Source organism: Heterocephalus glaber, unplaced genomic scaffold (assembly GCF_053883595.1).
Source record: "Heterocephalus glaber isolate CG9 unplaced genomic scaffold, H.glaber_assembly_v1.0 deba00001564, whole genome shotgun sequence".
Taxonomy (NCBI): Eukaryota; Metazoa; Chordata; class Mammalia; order Rodentia; family Bathyergidae; genus Heterocephalus; species Heterocephalus glaber.
The window spans coordinates 10,715,844-10,734,551 of record NW_028258351.1 but is presented as its reverse complement, the minus strand read 5'-3'; the positions used below and the strand labels follow the sequence as shown (position 1 = coordinate 10,734,551).

The 18,708-nt window shown below is 47.9% G+C and overlaps 2 protein-coding genes across 3 annotated transcripts in view; both read left to right on the top strand.

Moving 5' to 3' along the window:
* Window positions 1-11,867, top strand: part of Phf12 (PHD finger protein 12) — a 46,133-nt gene extending 34,266 nt beyond the window's left edge. For both annotated transcript variants that reach the window (XM_004857034.4, XM_087191544.1), the window contains 8 exons: window positions 3,167-3,325; window positions 3,921-4,716; window positions 5,964-6,089; window positions 6,806-6,949; window positions 8,698-8,796; window positions 9,518-9,600; window positions 10,147-10,285; window positions 10,616-11,867. In XM_004857034.4, the coding sequence (XP_004857091.1) occupies window positions 3,167-3,325; window positions 3,921-4,716; window positions 5,964-6,089; window positions 6,806-6,949; window positions 8,698-8,796; window positions 9,518-9,600; window positions 10,147-10,285; window positions 10,616-10,950 (1,881 nt within the window). In that variant the 3' untranslated portion in view covers window positions 10,951-11,867. The remainder of the gene's footprint in view (window positions 1-3,166; window positions 3,326-3,920; window positions 4,717-5,963; window positions 6,090-6,805; window positions 6,950-8,697; window positions 8,797-9,517; window positions 9,601-10,146; window positions 10,286-10,615) is intronic.
* Window positions 11,868-13,632: 1,765 nt separating this feature from the next.
* On the top strand, window positions 13,633-18,677 carry Dhrs13 (dehydrogenase/reductase 13). The gene is made up of 5 exons (XM_004857030.4): window positions 13,633-13,888; window positions 13,977-14,095; window positions 15,041-15,164; window positions 15,325-15,636; window positions 17,522-18,677. The coding sequence occupies exons 1-5, from the start codon at window positions 13,762-13,764 to the stop codon at window positions 17,935-17,937; spliced, it is 1,098 nt and encodes a 365-aa protein (XP_004857087.1). The 5' UTR covers window positions 13,633-13,761; the 3' UTR covers window positions 17,938-18,677.
* The last annotated feature ends 31 nt before the right edge of the window (window positions 18,678-18,708 follow it).

Here is an 18,708-nt window from a genome sequence, read left to right as displayed (position 1 = left end):
CTATTAGATGACCTCTGTCCAAGAGCTATCTGGTAAGGTGAAGCAGCAGGTAGTTAAGTAAAGAGAGCCACATGGAAACTGAGGAGCTGTTTCCAGCTATAGAATTTTAAGAGGAAAATGTTTATAGAAGAGTTAAATCTAAGCTGGGTATGGTGACACTCATCTATAATCCCAGCACTCTGGGAGGCTAGGGGAAGAGAATCACAAATTCATACCCAGCCTAGTAATAATTTATCAAGATCCTGTCTCAAAATTAGAAATAAAGAGGGCTAGGGATGTATCTCAGTGCAAAGCCCCTGGGTTCAGTGCCCAGTACTGTTAAAAAAGGAGGGAGTTTGGGCCGGGGATTAGCTCAGTGGTTCTGGCGCCTGCCTCAAAAGCGCAAGGTCCTGAGTTCGATCCCTGGTACCAAAAAAAAGGAGGAGGGGGGACTAGTTAATCTGTTCTGAGGGTGCAGCTAACATATCACCAGTACTCCAAATTATAGCATTGCTATAATAATAATAATACCTAATATTTGTATATACTTTATAGTTGCTAAACTTTTTCCTCAGTGATTGACAGGAAAATATCTTTTATTGAGGGCCAGGGATTTAGCTCAGTGGCACTGTGCCTACCTGGAAAGCACAAGGTCCTGAGTTCAATCCCCAGTACCACAAAAAAAAAAAAAAAAATCCATTACTGAGCTTTTGATAAGTTGGGCATGGTGGCTTATTCCTTTATTCGCAGTATCAGGAAGCTGAGGCAGGAGGATCTTGAGTTTGAGGCCAGCTTGGGCTACATAGTGAATTCTACCTAAGCTACATAGTGAGACCCTATTTGAAAAAAACAACCAAAAAGAGAAAAAAAAGAAAAAGTATTTATTGTTTCTCAGAAACCAATCAATCTTCTCATTCAATCAATCTAGAAGGCCCAATGCTATATATCCATGTATAAACTTGATCTTTTATCTTTTAAAATAAACCCACAGTCCTGTGTCAACAGAAACCGGCAGTTCTCAAATATGGCCACCTGGTGGCAGCCACACTTTAAACTCAGTCACACCACTCCCATCACCTCCAGTGGGTGTCAGCCCCAGCCAGATGCTAACTGTTGGAAATTGTATAACAAACTCTTAACTGAGTAAATATTTATACTGCAATGGAAACACAGGTTTTCTAAAATTAAATCAAAGTGTTTTCAGTTGGAGGCTGGAATATTCGAGGTAGCATGCTTCATGCCTCAGTTAAATGGATCTAAAAGTAATCCATATTGTGTAATTCACTGTGTAAATTTGAAAGAGATCCTGGCTGCTGAAGTGAAGAGGAAACCTCCATACATTCTGTCATTGTATTCTCCTTTTTAAATGTTTCCCTGTAGGGCCAGGGATTTAGCTCAGTGGTTCCACCAGCTGCCTCGCAAGCTCAAGGTCTTGAGTTCAGTCCCTGGTACCAAAAAAATAAATAATTAAATAATTAAATGTTTCCCTGTTAAGGAAAATTAAGAGCATGAGTTGCCTGAAAAGCATTTTGTTCTTGAGAGTGAATTAAAGGGTATAGCATCATAGGATAGTGGCTTCTACCCTTGATTATAGCAATGCAGGCAAAATCTGCTAAGAACTTGGACATCTGTGTTGAGAGTTCTTCCTCCACCTATGTTTTCTTTTTCTTTTTTTTCCACCTATGTTTTCACTCTTCTGCCGATGGCATCCTTAGACTAGTCCTCACTGCTCTATCCTCCCTTTATGGGTGATCTCAGAAAGCCCGTGACACTAGCTAATAACTTCCAACTCCGTGTTCCTCATTCATATCCGTCTCAGTCTGCCCAAGACCAAAAGTCTTCTGCCTCCCCAAATCCAGTCTTCCTCCTGTATTTCCTGCATCAGTGAATGATAGCCATCTCTACCCAATCCCTTAGGCCAAAAATCTGGGAGCCATTTTGAGCTCCTCTTCCTTTCCTGCATAAGGTCTTGGTTATCAAATCTGTTGGTTGTACAGATGTTTTCCTGATCCATCAAGTTACTTTCATATCTCTCTGCCTTACATTTTGCTGTCCTACACTTACTTCCCCTTTATCTGCCTGGAAGGTCTTTCTCAACTCGTAAGTTTCCATTCAAATACTGACTTCCTATAAAATCTGCCCTTAGGTTGGGGATGTAGTTCAATAGAAGAACACTTGCCTATCATGAACAAAGTTGTGGGTTCAATCCCCATACCACAAAAGAAAATCTTCCCTAACCCCAAACTCCAGTCCTCCAAGCTAAAATAAATACTCTCCTTTACATTTTTTTGAGATAGCATCTGAGACATGGATAGTCCTATTCTAGGACCCATTCCATTGTATTGTTAATGTTTCTGTGCTTTTCTACCCACTAGACTGTGAGCTCCTTGAGGGCAGGGCTTAAGTTTATTCATTTGTGGGCCTCTAGGACTTGGAATAGTGTCAGACTCGGGAGGTGCTCAATAAATGTTGGTTGAATGGATGAATGACTCTTTGCTTATGTAGATCTTTCATTCTTTTGGGGGGGGGGTACCGGAGATCGAACTCGGGACCTTGCGCTTTCGAGGCAGGCAGCAGAACCACTGAGCTAAATCCCCGGCCCTAGATCTTTCATTCTTAACATTGTGTGAGTCAGAGTGTGTATTTGTCATTGTGCAACAAAGGTCTTCAGTTGTTTCATGAGTCATGAATGAATGGATGATGAAAACTAACATTGATTGAGTGCTTTTAATAGGCTTCATGTTGAGCATTTCCGCCATGAATGTGACCTCATTTAACTCATCTCCTAGTTACTGCTTAGCCACTTCCCAAATTTGACACTGGGCAGTAAGAACCTAGAGTACCACTCTGAAGCCATGTCCAATGTCAGTCTTACACATTTCAGGCCAAAGCAGAAGACAGCATGCAGTGATTTCTGAATTCTGCAGGCTTTGGACCTTGATGAAGAAAAGTGAAGGCCCTACCTGCTGTTTGCATTTCTGTGCCTTTTCAAGCCAGTGTGCATGTGTCAGAGTCCAAGGGGGACACAGAGCAGTTGCAGCACACTGAGCCTCGTTGTCCTCGGTGGACCCCAGAATAGATGGTCCCTTGGGCACCAGCACCACAGACAACGTCATGCCAGGGCAGAATCAGCTGGACGTGTTGGCACTACTTCCCTTTCCTTCCTCCTTGTGTCTATCCTGAACAGGTTCCCGATGCTATAAAATCTCAGTACCAGTTTCCACCCCCTCTCATTGCACCTGCGGCTATTCGGGATGGGGAGCTGATCTGCAATGGGATCCCCGAGGAATCACGGACGCACCTTTTGAACTCTGAGCACTTAGCCACTCAGGCAGAGCAGCAAGAGGTGAGTGAAGGCAGAGCTGGGATTCCAAATCCAATCTTCCTTCCATCTCACTGCAGCTGTTATTGGAAGTAGCTTCAGTGTCTATCATTCCCATCTCCACCCCCCTCCCTCCCAACCCCTCAAGAGTTGAGTATTCCACAGAGAACCTCTGCCTCATCCCAAAGGCAAGTAAGAGAACTACAGTCAACTGGTCTGCTCCTCTCCATCGGTCCCCCAGTGCACTGCAAGCCAGGCAAATCTCTATGGTAGAAAGATGACTAGACCCACAGAGAGGTTAGTTCTTAGTGTTGGACATATAGTAGGTGCTGGGGTATTTGCTGGCTATTAGTCACAAGGTGAGCCTTAGGGACAGAGCCAAAGCGGGAATCCCAAGCTCTGCTGTCCAGGGCATTACCTGCTGAGTGTACCAACAAGTCTTGCTTGGGAATGGAAATGGAATCCTATCAGGAGTCAAGCACACCCTTACTGGGCATTCGAGTTGGGACCTCGGAAACAGTACTTGTCAGCTCTGCTGTAGCCCTGGCTGATGTGGCAGGATGGACCAGCGCCTCCTAGACCTCTCACCTTCCTCTCCTCTCCTCTCCTTCCGTTGCAGTGGCTCTGTAGTGTTGTTGCGCTCCAGTGCAGCATATTGAAACATTTATCTGCTAAGCAGATGTCTTCGCATTGGGACTCTGAACAGACAGAGAAGGCTGATATTAAGCCTGTTATTGTGACTGACAGCTCAATCACCACCTCCCTGCAAACCGCTGACAAGGCACCTACACCTTCCCATTACCCCTTGTCCTGGCCCTCAGGGATTAGCACCCAGAATTCCCTGAGCTGCTCTCCACCTCACCAGCCCCCAGCCCTAGAGGACATCGGCTGCAGTTCTTTTGCGGAAAAATCCAAGAAAACCCCTTGTGGGACTGCCAATGGGCCAGTGAACACAGAGGTGAAAGCCAATGGCCCACACCTCTACAGCAGCCCCACTGATTCCACGGACCCCAGGCGACTTCCAGGTGCCAACAACCCCCTACCGGGCCTCTCACACCGGCAAGGCTGGCCCCGGCCCCTCACGCCACCAGCGGCTGGGGGGCTTCAGAACCACACCGTTGGCATCATTGTGAAGACAGAAAATGCCACTGGCCCCAGCTCTTGCCCCCAGAGGAGTTTGGTTCCTGTCCCAAGCCTGCCCCCTTCCATCCCCAGCTCTTGTGCCAGCATCGAGAACACCAGCACTTTGCAAAGAAAGACTGTCCAATCCCAGATAGGACCTCCGTTGACAGATTCAAGGCCACTGGGCTCACCCCCAAATGCCACCCGGGTGCTCACTCCCCCCCAAACAACAGGAGACAGTGTCCTGGCCACAGGAGCTAACCAACGATTCTGCTCACCAGCGTCATCATCAGGTGAGTGCTGCTCAGCTTCAGGTGATTTGGAATAAGTTTATGTTCTTCCTGGCATATAAGACTGAAGATTCCAAAAACACTTATATCCCTGTGAATGTGTCAGAGGACTTTGATTTCTATATTATTCATCCTCCCTGTATATCTGAATAGAAAAGGAACTGCATGTTAACTTGTCCCCATCTTCTAGGTGGGATTGCTTGGCTTTGAAAGCTAAAGTGATTTCCTTAAGGTGACTTTCCAAGGGAGTGGCAGTAGCAGAAGTGGAGCTACAGCCTGGGTATCCTGACTACTTCTCTCCATTTCCAGGCCTAGTCTTCTGCCTATCTTTTTCCATCACTTTAGAAGAAGGCAGCATGCTCCCTGGAATCACTGGAGTCAGCCTGAGGTTCTGGGTAATGGCCTCAGTATTTCATGATCCACATAAGAGACTAAAGCCACGCCTAATGTAGATTCTCAGAACCAGCTCATTTGAGGAACTTTCGTGTCAGGGACAGAAAGCAACAGTGCCTTTGAGAGTAGCTGCAGAGTGGGATGCCTGAAGAGGTTGGTCTGGCCCAGAAGCTTGGTCTCAGGCCCCACACTGAATGGCAGTCCTTTAAGTCGGTACTTGGCCCAGTGTGGGCCTATTCTCTCAGCTGTCCCCAGTTAGCACTCAGGACCTTGAGGTTGCTGACCCCAGCATCTGAACCAGGTTTCAGATGCTGTTGGAAACCCCTGTGGTCTCTCCCCTCTGAACTGAAGCCGGCCTCCTAGTCAGCTGGGAGTCTCGGTAACCAGGTGACTGATTTCTCTGCATGGGGGCCCCTGGTCCCAGGATGGCCCTACTCTTAGGCTGTTTTCCTGTCTCTGTCTATCTCTGAATATCAGCATGGATAAATCTTACACGCTGTGAATAATACTTCAGCAGGCAGGAACTGCAGGGCCAGGCAGTACTTCTGTAAGAGTAGAGGCAACAGGGAGGTGGTCATGGCCAGGGAATGAAGCTACCCCACCAGTTTCCCTAGAACATTGGATTACAGTGGTTCTCAGTGCTCTAGAAATTCCTTCATGCCTGGGTGCATTGTCGTTCCATCAGCCCTTCCTCACCACACATTTTTAGCTCTAGGAGTTCCAGAGCCAATGGGTTGAGAATCAAGAAGGGAACATCACCTTGGGTCCGAAATCCAGACCTGTCTCAGCAGTGGGGGATTGGACCGGTGGGTTTCCCTCAGGCGACGTAAGTAACAGTCTTCCTGCTCCGTCCCCAGATGACAAGGTCAGCCCCGGCACGTTATCCATAGGAAGCGCTTTAACCGTACCCTCTTTCCCAGCCAACTCTACTGCCATGGTGGACCTCACCAACTCACTTCGAGCATTTATGGATGTCAATGGAGGTGAGTGAGTGAGCTGCAGTAGTAAAGATGCTGTCCCTGAGCAGTGTTCAACTCATTTCCCAGGGAGAGATTTCCTATCCCAAACAGGGTGGGGGTACGGGGGTGATTGTGGAGTGTCCATTTGGATAGAGGAGTGGGATAAGAAGGCTCTCGCTCCTGTTCCTGCCTTCTACATTTGCACATAAGGATAATCAAAGGAAGGGAGAACATAGCCACAGTGAACCAGTGAGAAAGAACAGAATCACTTTAGAAACCCTGAGCCGGGTGTGGTGGTGCACATCCTGGCACTCTTGGAGGCTGAGGCAGGAGGATTGCAGGTTCAAGCCCAGCCTGGGCAACTTAACCTAGGTGTCAAAAAAATAAAAGAGGGGGTGGGGATTAACTCCAAGGACCCTGGAAAAAAATTTTATCTTTTAAAGTCTTTATCAGACATACAACCCTCCCTCACATATCAAAAGTAGTTTATTTTGATCTGCCTTTCTAGAAGCACTTTACCTAAAGCCAGTCTACCTTAACTAGAGGTGGAATCTGCATAGGCTGCACTAGGGCTGCTTCACTGCAAATGGCAAGTGAAGGTGCTCCATCTGTATGCTTTTTAAGCAAAAATGTCCTAATTAGATTTCAGAAATGCTGAACTATTTGCCCTGTGACTCTTACCTACTTCCACATTCCATTTCCTTCTCAGCTCCTTTTTGATCTTTCTCTTTGGTTGATAGAAATCGAAATAAATATGCTGGATGAGAAGCTGATCAAGTTTCTGGCCTTGCAGAGAATACATCAGCTTTTTCCCTCTCGGGTCCAAGCTTCACCAGGCAATATTGGGACACATCCGATGGCTTCTGGAGGGCACCACACAGAAGGTGGGCATGCACATACCTGCCACCACATGTATGAAGAACCAATCGCCTTGCCACCATGGAGAATACCAGCTTTTGGTAGCTCAAAACTCCCTGTGAGCCTTTGATGGGATTAATAAAGCACTATGATTTTTATTTTTTCCTCAGAGCAGGAATGAGATGACAACCATAGCTTTCTCATTAGACTTGAAGTCTGCTGTAACTTTCTTTCATACAAGTTCACTGTAAGACACCAAAGGAGCCATTAGTCAGCTAGGCATGGTGACACACACCTGTAATCCCAGCACACAGGGAAGCTGAGACAGTAGGATCACAAATTCTAATCCCACCTGGGCAATTTAGCAAGACCCCGTCTCAAAATAAAAGGACTGGCAGGGCCAGGCATTTAGCTCAGCGGCACAGTGCCTGCCTGGCAAATGTGAGGTCCCGAGTTCAATCCCCAGTACCAAAAAAAAAAAGACTGGGGATATAGCTCAGTACAAAGATCCATGGTTCAGGACCAGGGATTTAGCTCAGTGGTTCCACTGCCTGCTTCATAATCGCAAGGTCCCAAGTTCGATCCCCAGTACAAAAAAAAAAAAAAAAAAAAGGCAGCTATCAATACTACAGAGTACAGGGTGGGGGATTTAGCTCAGTGATTCTGCCACCTACCTCGAAAGGGCAAGGTCCCAAGTTCGATCCCTGGTACCCAAAAAAAAAAAAAAACTACAGAGTATATGTGGTATGCTCTCTGCTCCTTTTTTTTTTTTTTTTTTTTTTTGGTAGGAGGATTGAATTTAGGACCTTGCACTTGGGAGGCAGGCACCGGAACCACTGAGCTAAATCCCCGGCCCCTTCGATTGCTTTTTGATATTTGAATTAGAAAAGCTTCTGACAAGGGAACTTTTTGAGTCAAGATGAAAAATAAAGTTGGGCCGGGGATTTAGCTCAGTGGTTTCGCTGCCTGCTGCTCAAGCGCAAGGACCCGAGTTTGATCCCCGGTACCGAAAAGAAAAATAAAGTTAACAGTGGTCAAGCCTGGAAAAGTAACTCTACTCTACTTGGTTATCTCTTTTAACATTAGCCTTTAAGAGGCTTCTTGCTTCAAAAAATGGGTCCCTAAAACAGTGATGGAGAACCTTTTAGAGCTTTCAATAATACAAACAGCCCACTTGGGCATGCATGCCATAGGTCTGTCACCACTGCCCTAGAATATCTGCATCTCCTGAGAGCTTCTTAGAAATGCAAATTGTATCCTCTCCCCCCCACAATGAATCACAATCTCCATTTTTTTGCATGTCTTTTGTTTTGGGGCCAGGGATTGAAGACAAGGACTCTTGCACGCTAAGCAAGTACTTTACCACTGAGCTACATCCCCAGCCCAGAATATGCATTTTAACAGAATCCATAGGTGATCCATGTGCACACTAAATCATGAGAAACATCCATCCATACCTTCTGTTTTTCCCTGTCCTCCCTTTAGTGTCTGCTGGAGTGTCCCTGACAGGCTAACTAGCAAGCAGCCCAGGAGCTTTCTTTACTAATATTCTTGAATTCTGTGGCCACCTTCAAAAATGGTCCTCCTTACTCCTATTGGAAATGCTGTGGGTGGGGACAGAAGGTCTCAGCCTGGGGCAGTTCAGTATCAGATATGAGTCATCCAGTGGGATTTTCTCCATGCCACAAGCCAAAAGTCTGGGTTTTGTTACTTTATGTTTGAGTTATAGAATTCTAAGTTTCTGAATGAGTCTGTCCCTGTGTTTGTCTTACAGTGCAAAGAAAGGAGGTACAGGCCCGAGCTGTATTCTACCCTCTTTTAGGGTTGGGAGGAGCTGTGAACATGTGCTATCGAACCCTCTACATCGGGACAGGTGAGACAGTCAGGAGCAGAGACATCAAGTCACTGGATGTCTTAAGCTCTAATTATCAACACTTTTACCCTCAGAAGCTAGAACGGCCTGAGGGAAGCTCTTTCTGAATTGATGGGCTTAACCCAGGAGATTTTCCAACAAGAGATACCAAGAAACATGACAGTTTGGTGCTTTCCAGATTCAAGCCCTTTTGCTCTCTGTATTTGCCCTGTGTGGCACTGAGGATTAAAGTCAGCTCTGACTGCTGCTTTGGAGCATCTGAAGCACTGCAGGGAAAAACACAAGGAGAGGGCAAATGTTTGTCCTGGACAACTTCAAAAATGATGAACATACCCACATACCCAGCCTTCAGTTAACCCTGCGTCTGACACAGCAACAGACAGATTAACCTTAGCCTAGGAATTTCTCTTTCAAGTCATATAAACCCCTGCACCATTGTGTTGTGTTCTCATGGAACTAGCCCATCTTCTTCAGTAACTCACTTGTTCTTTCTGGGTAGCAGTCATGGGTTCTAAAGTAGATCGGTTAACACAGACAGCTGTTTAGCAGAGGGTTGGAAAAGACATCTAATTGTGTTCAAAAGTAGGAGCAGGTCCTGAGCTACCTGCCCCTTGAGGTTTCTACTACCACCCACCAAGAAGCTAACTCCTTTCTTCCCTCTCTTCTACACATACACTTTGTAATCTATTCTCTGCTCTCCTTTCCTCCTGCTGCTTTGCAGGAGCTGACATGGATGTGTGCCTTACAAACTATGGTCATTGTAACTACGTGTCCGGGAAACATGCCTGCATATTCTATGATGAGGTGAGGAGTGGAGATGCACTGGGAGGAGCTTTCCCAGCCTAAGGGCTCTGCCCCTTACTGGTTTTTGTTCACTTCCCTGGGAGGAGGGTTCCTTTCTTCTTCCCTCCCTGTCATACCTAGAAGAGAAGAGTCTTGGTGTAAAAGGGCATCCTACCATAGGTACCTGCTTCCAGGAACAAGGCTATGGTTTTAGCTGAGGTTGATTATAGGCACAACAGGGAGAGCCCACCCTGGTAGGGGGGTCTCAAAGGAAGCTGAGCTCTGTGGATGTATCCCTGTGAGTTTCATCATCATCTGCTTGTGCCATATCAACAAGAGCCAGCAGTGAGGAGGCAGAAGAATGGAGCAGGGTGGGGGGCACTAGGAAGACAGGCTTCCCCAAAGAGGTGAGTCTTCCCCCATTCTGGAAGATTGGGGCCATGATTAGGGAGGAATATGAATACTCCCTAGGTAGAGCAGCATAGCCTTCTCTGTATGTCCTTTCTCCCCTTAGCTCCAGGCCCCACACAACAGACCACACATCTTATCTCCCCTCCTCCTCTTCAGAATACCAAACATTATGAGCTGTTAAACTACAGTGAGCATGGGACAACGGTGGACAACGTGCTGTATTCCTGTGACTTCTCTGAGAAGACCCCGCCAACCCCCCCAAGCAGTATTGTTGCCAAAGTGCAGAGCGTCATCAGTAAGTTGGAGCAGAGGCCTGAGGCCTCAGTTATGATGGTTCTGCCATGCTGCCGATGACCTGCAGTCTCTTGCCTTCCCAGTCCCATTGGCCAGGCTATCCTTGCTCATGGGTTCAAGGAAGCCCTTGGAGAAGCAAGGGCTGAGCACTTAACATGTGTATACAATACAGACCTCTTTAGGGACTTCAGGCTCCACCAGCCCTTTCTGAATGTCCCTTATCTCTAGTCATGTAGCAGTTGGAATAGAGAGTTGCAGGGGGTGGCCCTGGCAAACAGCCAACAGGGTCAGCTCACTGGTCCTCTCCTGTGACCATCTCCTTTTTCCCCAGGGCGCTGCCGACATCAGAAACAAGATGAAGAGCCAAGTGAGGAGGCAGCCATGATGAGTTCCCAGGCCCAGGGGCCACAGCGGAGACCCTGCAATTGTAAAGCCAGCAGCTCAAGCTTGATTGGGGGCAGTGGGGCCGGCTGGGAGGGCACAGCCTTATTGCACCATGGCAGCTACATTAAGCTGGGCTGCCTGCAGTTTGTCTTCAGCATCACTGAATTTGCGACCAAACAGCCCAAAGGCGATGCCAGCCTGCTGCAAGATGGGGTCTTGGCCGAGAAGCTCTCTCTCAAGCCTCACCAGGGCCCTGTGCTGCGCTCCAACTCCGTTCCCTAGGGCTGGCGGCTACCCTGCCACCAGCCTATATACCCGCCTAAGACTCCTGCAATGCAAAAATGTACACAAACCAAGCCCGGGTGTTTTCTATACTCTACCAGGAAACCCTTCAATCTTTGCATGAAATGAAGAAAACTTTTGACTTTTTTAAAAATCCTTTTTCTTTTCTCAAGTTCTAGGGGGCATTTGCACATATATTTGTACTCAACATTTCATGAGAAAGCGGCAAACCCGAGCTGAGGAACAGCGTGGGCAGGGAAGGGAAGACCTGTGGTCTGGACACTTCTTCCAACATAAACCCTTCCCCCCGCCTCCTGCTCCCTCCCCCTCGCCCACTGTTGTAAAATAATCAGAAACTTGTTCTATTTTGTGGCAGTGACAATAGTTTTATATTAAAAGAAAAAAATACAGTTTTCATACAGCAAAATCTATACAATATCATTGTTTTATTTAATATAAAGATCGCTACCCACCCTCTTTCCATGGTTCCCACCCTCTGAGTTATTTTCCCTTTCTGCAGCGGTTGCACTACAGGTAGCTACTGTGTATTATGGACAAATGAGAAATGAATTCTTTTTCTGGCTGTCCATCTATTTTATTTCAAGTAAGGAAAAGTGTATTTGGATTTTGTGTAAATACATCTAGTGATGACATTTTTTTCAATGTTTTTAAAAACTGTACAGTACATGTGCTAGAACGTTTTCTCAAATTGTCTATTGTAGCAAAAATGTTTTGTCGTAACCTGTTTTGTCTCCTTTTTTTTGTTCTCTTGCCACTTTTCTCCTCTTCCTCCCACCCCAGCTCCCTCCTCTCCTCCCACCCCTACAACTAGTACCAATGTACATAGTAATTGTAATGTTTTAGACTTTACAGAAACTTTCCTGTATTCTGTATATAAAAAAAAAAACTTCAAATTATGTTTTCTGCCTGTCTGTCCTACCTGTCATCACCCTTAAAGGGGACCCTCCCTGAGATCTGGGTCCAACCACTGGAGGACCCTTTGAACAGGTCTTACTCCCAGGAATTCAGTTCCCAAGGGTAGTTTAGGAAAGAAGGGAGTTGGAGGTGAGTGAGCCTGTGCAGGGTACAGAGCAGTGGAAAAGTACTATTTCTCTAGAGAACCCTAATACAGTGGAATCCAATCACTGATCCTAGCTGTGCCACTTCTAGTTATGTGACTTGAAATCACAACTTCACAACTGCCAGTCTGTCAGAAGACAAATATGCATTACCTTAATTCTAAAGTCCCAGGACCCTCATTAAACCAAACTCCCTCCTTACAGGTCTTAGTGAGAGACTGACTCCAGGAAGTTCTGAGTATAGTCTCCTCCATAGAGAACACCTCTGAGTATTGCAGCACTATTTTTTCCCCCACTAGGGATCAAACTCAGAGCCTTGTGCAGGCTGGACAAGGAGCCCTTTTTTTTTTTTTCTTTAGATAGTGTCTTGCTAAGTTGTCCAGGCTCTGGCCTTAAACACAAGTTCAAGATCCTTCTGCCTCAGCCCCCAAATATCTGAGATTACAGATGTGGGCCACTATTGTGGGTTCCAGTACTATTTGAGCAGGTAATATTTATTTGTGTATTAGGATTTTGCCTTGGACTGAGAATGAATAGTTCATCCATATCCTCTGTAATTGTACTCTTGAGTCCACAATGCAGGAAATGTACCTAGACTCAGGTCTGTCCCTGGTGCCCCCACTGTCCATCTTTGTTTCCTCCAGTATGTGCCCTTTGCCTGATGGACTTTGTGAACTCCCTAAGGGCAGGAGCTTTATATTCTGCACCTCAGTATTTTCAAGGGTGTCCACACTGCTGGGCACGACCATAAGTGCCCAATATTAGGTACAAAATTATACCGACTTTCTCAGGCGTGGTCCTGCCAAAGCATCTGGCCAGATGTTCCCTTATGCACACCTCACTAACTGTCCCTCCCTGCCTCACCATCATAGTCACTTTTTCCATTGAATAACAATGTCTACCATTATACCTGTGAGAACCAGTCCAGAGACAACTTTCCTCTTGAAGAGAAGTAGCTGCTACTTCAGAGTGATGGTGACAGGAGGGGGACAGGAGATGACAGTAAATCCTGACAGCTTCAACCCATGGCACTTTGGGTGCTGTCACCTCTCGGGCCTGTGTAGGGAGAATAGGGAAGACCCCTGGGGGCTGCATGTGAAGATGAGAAACAAAGATTTATTCATTGAAAAAGGCCTCTAGGACTGAACTCAAAAGACACAAGCTCATTCATGTGTACGCCTCTCCAGAAGGGAGACCATAGCTACAGACTCACACCTACAACGTGATGCTCATTCAGCACAGGCGTTGGCGGAGGCTCCAGACGCACGCACACGTCTGGAGGGACTGCCGGAATGGGCACATACACCTACGAGGCATACACAGAATCCAGAGACAAGGACACAATGCGAAGGGTGACCCATCAGCCATTAGCACACATAGACTATGCAGATGAGTATACAGACCTAGCGGGCATTCCCGGGGTCCCTGGGGGCACAGGTGCAAGGGAGTGGGGGGTGCTCCCCACAGGCACTCGCCTAGGGGCCGCTCGCAGGGCCCAAACCACACACTCACCTCGCAGATGTTCACACAGGCACATCGCCAGAGGACGCAGACCCACGCCTAGAGGGCGCTGCAGGGTCCACAGCACACACACCGTGTCCGCCTCTGCCTTGGCGAGAGAGACCGAGGCGTGCGCGACGCCCTTCCAGGCCCGTGAGCGCCGGGTGGAAACCGCGGAGAGACTATCGAAGGCAGCACCAATCTTGGGCGGGAGCCCAGTGGCGCTGCCGCCATGGAGGCGCTGCTGCTGGGCGCAGGGTTGTTGCTGGGCGCCTACGTGCTCATTTACTACAACCTGGTGAAGGCCCCACAGTGCGGCGGCATCGGCAGCCTGCGGGGCCGTACGGCCGTGGTCACGGGTGAGTACGGGCGTGCAAGCGTACAGGAGGGCGCGGGAGGCTGAGCGGCGGTCCCCAGGCTCAGCTGGCTCCTGCTCGCCTCCCGCAGGCGCCAACAGCGGCATCGGCAAGATGACAGCACTGGAGCTGGCGCGCCGGGGAGCGCGTGTGGTGCTGGCCTGTCGCAGCTCGGAACGCGGGGAGGCTGCTGCCTTTGACCTTCGCCAGGTGAGGGAAAGCGGGGACGAGAGGCGCTGTAAGCCCAGGACACATCGGGACACAGAGGGGCATCGGGACACGCTCAGGAATCCAGTTCCTAAGAGGAGACAGCAGCTTTTTATAAGCACAAAAATGGGTGTGCAGAGTGCTCTTGTCCCATAGGGAAGGGACACCAGAACTGAGTTGAAAAGGAGGCTTCCAGTAGGTAGGGATTGCTGATCTGAAACGTAGGATCAGTAGGAGTTAGGTTCAGCAGAGTAACAGGAAAGGGAACTGTATATGCAAGGGTCCTGAGGCTAGAGTCAGATTTAAGGAACTGAAGGAAAAAAGTTTAGAGTCTGAAGCACAAAAACTATAAGGAAGATGGGGAAAGTGAAGAAGCTCCAAGCTAGGGCCAGGTTCTGAAAGCCATTAAAGATACCATTTAGGAGCTTGGACTTTATAGGAGGAGCAGCATAGCTCAGGAAAAGTCCTCAGAGGGGTCTGAAGTGTAAGAATAGCCTTTTGGAATGAAGCCTTTGCAGCTATGTTGTGTCTGGACTGAAGGAGGAAAGAGTGGGTGAGAGGACCAATGAAAAATCTGTTATAGATTTTAGGGTAAGTGATAATGGGGAGAGGGGATGCTAAGAATAATAGTAAATACCTACACAGTACTAACTGTAGGTTTTTTACAAATATTAATTCATTTAATCCTCACAACAACTCTGAGATAGGGACTACTGTTATTCCCATTTTACAGTGAGAAAATTGAGGCCTAGAGCAATTAAATATCTTGCCCAAAGTCATACTCCAGTGAGAAACAAAGTTAGAATTGGAATCCGTTATCCATTACTCTTGAATGCACAGAAGCAGGTTTTAGTAATAGTAAGAGGTGGACTTTCAGAATTGGGTCCCCGGGAAGAGGGAAGAGGAGAGAGGTGCTTGGTGACAATCCCAGCCCTTGCCACTCCACAGGAGAGTGGGAACAATGAGGTCATCTTCATGGCCTTGGACTTGGCCAATCTGGCCTCGGTGCGGGCCTTTGCCACTGCCTTCCTGAGCTCTGAGCCTCGGCTGGACGTCCTCATCCACAATGCCGGTGAGGGGCAGCAGGCCCTGCAGGGGGTGGGGGGGGTGGCCCTGCCAGGGGCCTATAGACATATGGGAAGGATCCTCCCTACTCCTTTCTCACTGATGGGGATACTGAAGCATTCAGGGCTCCTTCTAGAGCAGTGACTCACACCTAGCCCCTGCCCCAGGGATCAGTTCCTGTGGCCGGACCCGGGAGGCCTTTAATCTGCTGCTTCGGGTGAACCACATTGGCCCTTTCTTGCTAACACATCTGCTGCTGCCTCGCCTGAAGACTTGTGCCCCTAGCCGTGTGGTTGTGGTATCTTCAGCTGCCCATCGGCGTGGGCACCTCGACTTCACCCGCCTGGACCGCCCAGTGGTGGGCTGGCAGCAGGAGCTTCGGGCATATGCTGACAGTAAGCTAGCCAACGTATTGTTTGCCCGGGAGCTCGCCACCCGGCTTGAAGGCACTGGTGTTACCTGCTATGCAGTCCACCCAGGTGAGGCCTGGCTTTTTGCTCCTCCTGATTCCCCCATCCTCTGCTCCCAAAGCCTGTCATTGAGTTAAGGGAACTCAGAGCAAGAAAGAAGAATGGTCCAAGGAGAGACATGGTCCTTGCTGATCTTGAAACCAGGCTCTCCTCATCTGGGTTCTTCTCTCACACCACAAACTTGGATGCTGACCACTGCGGGGGCCTGGCAAGAATAAGACCTGGGTTCTCCCCCTTCAGATCCATCTATACTGATGGGACTGACTGTAATATGATGGCAATGATGACAATGTTGATAGCTAGTAATTATTTACTCATTTATAGAGCATTTACTGAGTACCTACTACACATCAAGCATTATTCATGATGTTAGTGTTATAACAATAAACAAAGACTTTGGCCCAGGGCTATACCTGAGTGGTAGAGCTTGTGCTTAGCATGCACAAGGCCTGGGATTCAGTCCCCAGCATGCGTGTGCGTGCACGTGCGCACGCACGCGCGCACACACACACACACACACACACACACACACATATATATCAAGGGCCTTACCCTTATAAAGTCTGTATTCTACCTTGGGGGAGGGAGAGTTAGCTGATAAATACACATATAGCAGTGACACATGGTAATAACTTTGGGGAAAGATAAAGCAGGTTAAGGGGAGCTTGAAATCCAAGGAGGTGCTATTTCATGAGTGGTAGGCAAAGAAAACATCTGAAAATGTGACATTTAAACAGGCCTGAAGGAGATGAAGGGTGAGCCAAGTATCTTTCTGGAAAGAACCTCAAAAAGAGAAAGGAGCAAATAGTGAGTGTAAAGGCCCTGGGGCAGAAGTTCCTGGTGTGCTTCAGGAAGGCTATTATGGCTAGAACAAAGTAAAGGAAAAGAGTGGTAAACCATGAGATTGTAGAAATGGGTGGGGTTGCATAGGGTTTGGAGGTTCACTGTAACATTTTGACTTTTACTCTGAGTGAGACAATTAGTGAATAGACTCATTCTTGCCTTTAGAGAACAGATTACACTGGGACAGCAAGATCTGCCCTACCCATATTATTGTACTGTATTTTAGATAAACATTACCTAAGACTCATTAGTAATATAATAGTGATAATAATAATAATCATAACTAACCTTTATTAAGCTATTATTACAACTTCACATCCTTAATGTCCAAAACATTGTCTAATATACCAATAGGTTCTTTTTGTTTGTTTGTTTGTTTGTTTGAGAGAGGCTGTAGCTCTGTAGGTCAGACTGGCCTTGAACTCATGATCCTCCTGCCTCACCCTCCTGAGTGCTGGGATTATAGGCATATACTGTACCACAATGTCCATCCCACCATAGGTTCTTTTTTGTGTGTGTGTGATACTGTGAATTGAACTCACGGCCTTTACACTGAGCCACATTCCCACCCCTTTTTTACTTTTTTATTATGAGACAGGGTCTTGGTAAGTTGCCCCAACTCAGGCCCATCCTCCTGCTTCAGCCTCCCAGAGTACTGGGACAATAGCCATGCCCCATCATGCCTGGCTTCACCATAGCTTCTTTTTGTTTTTTGGTACTGGGGATCGAACTCGGGAACCATAGCTTCTTAATACTGGTTAAACAAAGGAACAGTGCTGGAGCTAGAAGAAAAATGGAGATTGGGAGGCAGGGGACATAACATTATCAAAATCTGGAAGATGGGGGTATACAAGCAGTTTGGATGGAGGGAAAGAGGATTCCTGCAGGAAATGGCGATGAGGGGGACACTGAATGCCTGGTAGGTACTATTCTAGTTTCTCTGGAACCAGATTCTGTCCCCTACTCCCCTGTCAGCTTTTCTTTCCATTCCTTGTACCCTGGGCCCTCACCCACCATTCTCCCCAACTCCATTCTTTCTTTGTATCCATAGGACCTGTGAACTCTGAGCTATTCCTGCGCCACGTTCCTGGATGGTTACGCCCACTTTTGTGCCCATTGGCTTGGCTGGTGCTCCGGACACCCAAAGGGGGTGCCCAGACACCGCTGTACTGTGCTCTGCAAGAGGGCATTGAGCCCTTCAGTGGGAGATATTTTGCCAACTGCCATGTGGAAGAGGTGCCCCCAGCTGCCCGAGACGACCGGATAGCCCACAGGCTGTGGGAGGCCAGCATGAAGCTGGCAGGGCTTGGACCTGAGGAAGAGGAGGAACCTGATGAAGAACCTCAGCTGGAAGACCTAAGGACCCCATCTTTATTGAGTACCCCATACTCTTGGGAGCCCACAGACTTGTCTAAGATGACCCACCGAATTCAGGTGAAAGCTGAGCCTGAACCCCAAGTCTCCTAACCCCCAGGCCAAGATGCTTTTCATGACACTCCTTGACCCCTGGAAACCTTGCCCTGGGCACTGAGGGGTTTGCCATTTTTACCTCCATTGTTACTTTCTGGAGGCTCTGGGTGTGTCCTGGAAGGAAATAATGACTGTTTCTTCCTGAGAGGGACAGTAACTCCTGATTCAGGGATAGGGAGGGTAATGTGCTTCTCAGGAATTTAAATTTCAGATTTCCAGGCCCTACCCTGGATGGTTCAGATCCGATCTAGGGCAGAACCAGAGAATTTGTGATTTGATGCACTGCCAACACTGAGAAGGACTGAACTGAGCCCTTTGCAACCATCTAGATAGGTAGTTAAATTACCCCATATTGGCTAGGCATGGTGGCGCGCAGGCCTGTGATTCTCAAACTCCAGAGGCTGAGGCAGAAGGATCGTTGTGAGTTTGAGTCCAGCCTGGGCTACATAGTGAGACCCTGGCTCCAAATAAAATTACCCCATTTTACAGAGGCGGGATAAGGTCCACAGGAAAGGACTCGCCCAGCCCAAAGACTAAACCAGTAAGGACAGGGACTGCAATTTGCGCCCAGGGGTCTAACACCAGGACCCGCTGCTGTAAGGTGGGTGTCCCCAGGTGGAGCGGGACAGTGGTTTATCGCGGTACCCCAAGGGAGTAGGGAGACGCCCTCCAGGGTGCCTTGGGGCTGGGTCCCTTAGGGTGGTGCCCCCTGTAATAAAGTGAGTTGACGGCCTGGGCTCCCCCGTCTCCTGCCTCTCTCAACATGCC

What these genes read in the sequence shown, in the direction of transcription:
- Dhrs13 (XM_004857030.4), top strand. Translation starts at nt 13,762, where the DNA reads ATGGAGGCGCTGCTGCTGGGCGCAGGGTTGTTGCTGGGCGCCTACGTG. An exon ending in CCGTACGGCCGTGGTCACGG is followed by an intron (nt 13,889 to 13,976) that starts GTGAGTACGGGC and finishes CGCCTCCCGCAG; the next exon opens with GCGCCAACAGCGGCATCGGC. An exon ending in CTGCTATGCAGTCCACCCAG is followed by an intron (nt 15,637 to 17,521) that starts GTGAGGCCTGGC and finishes TTGTATCCATAG; the next exon opens with GACCTGTGAACTCTGAGCTA.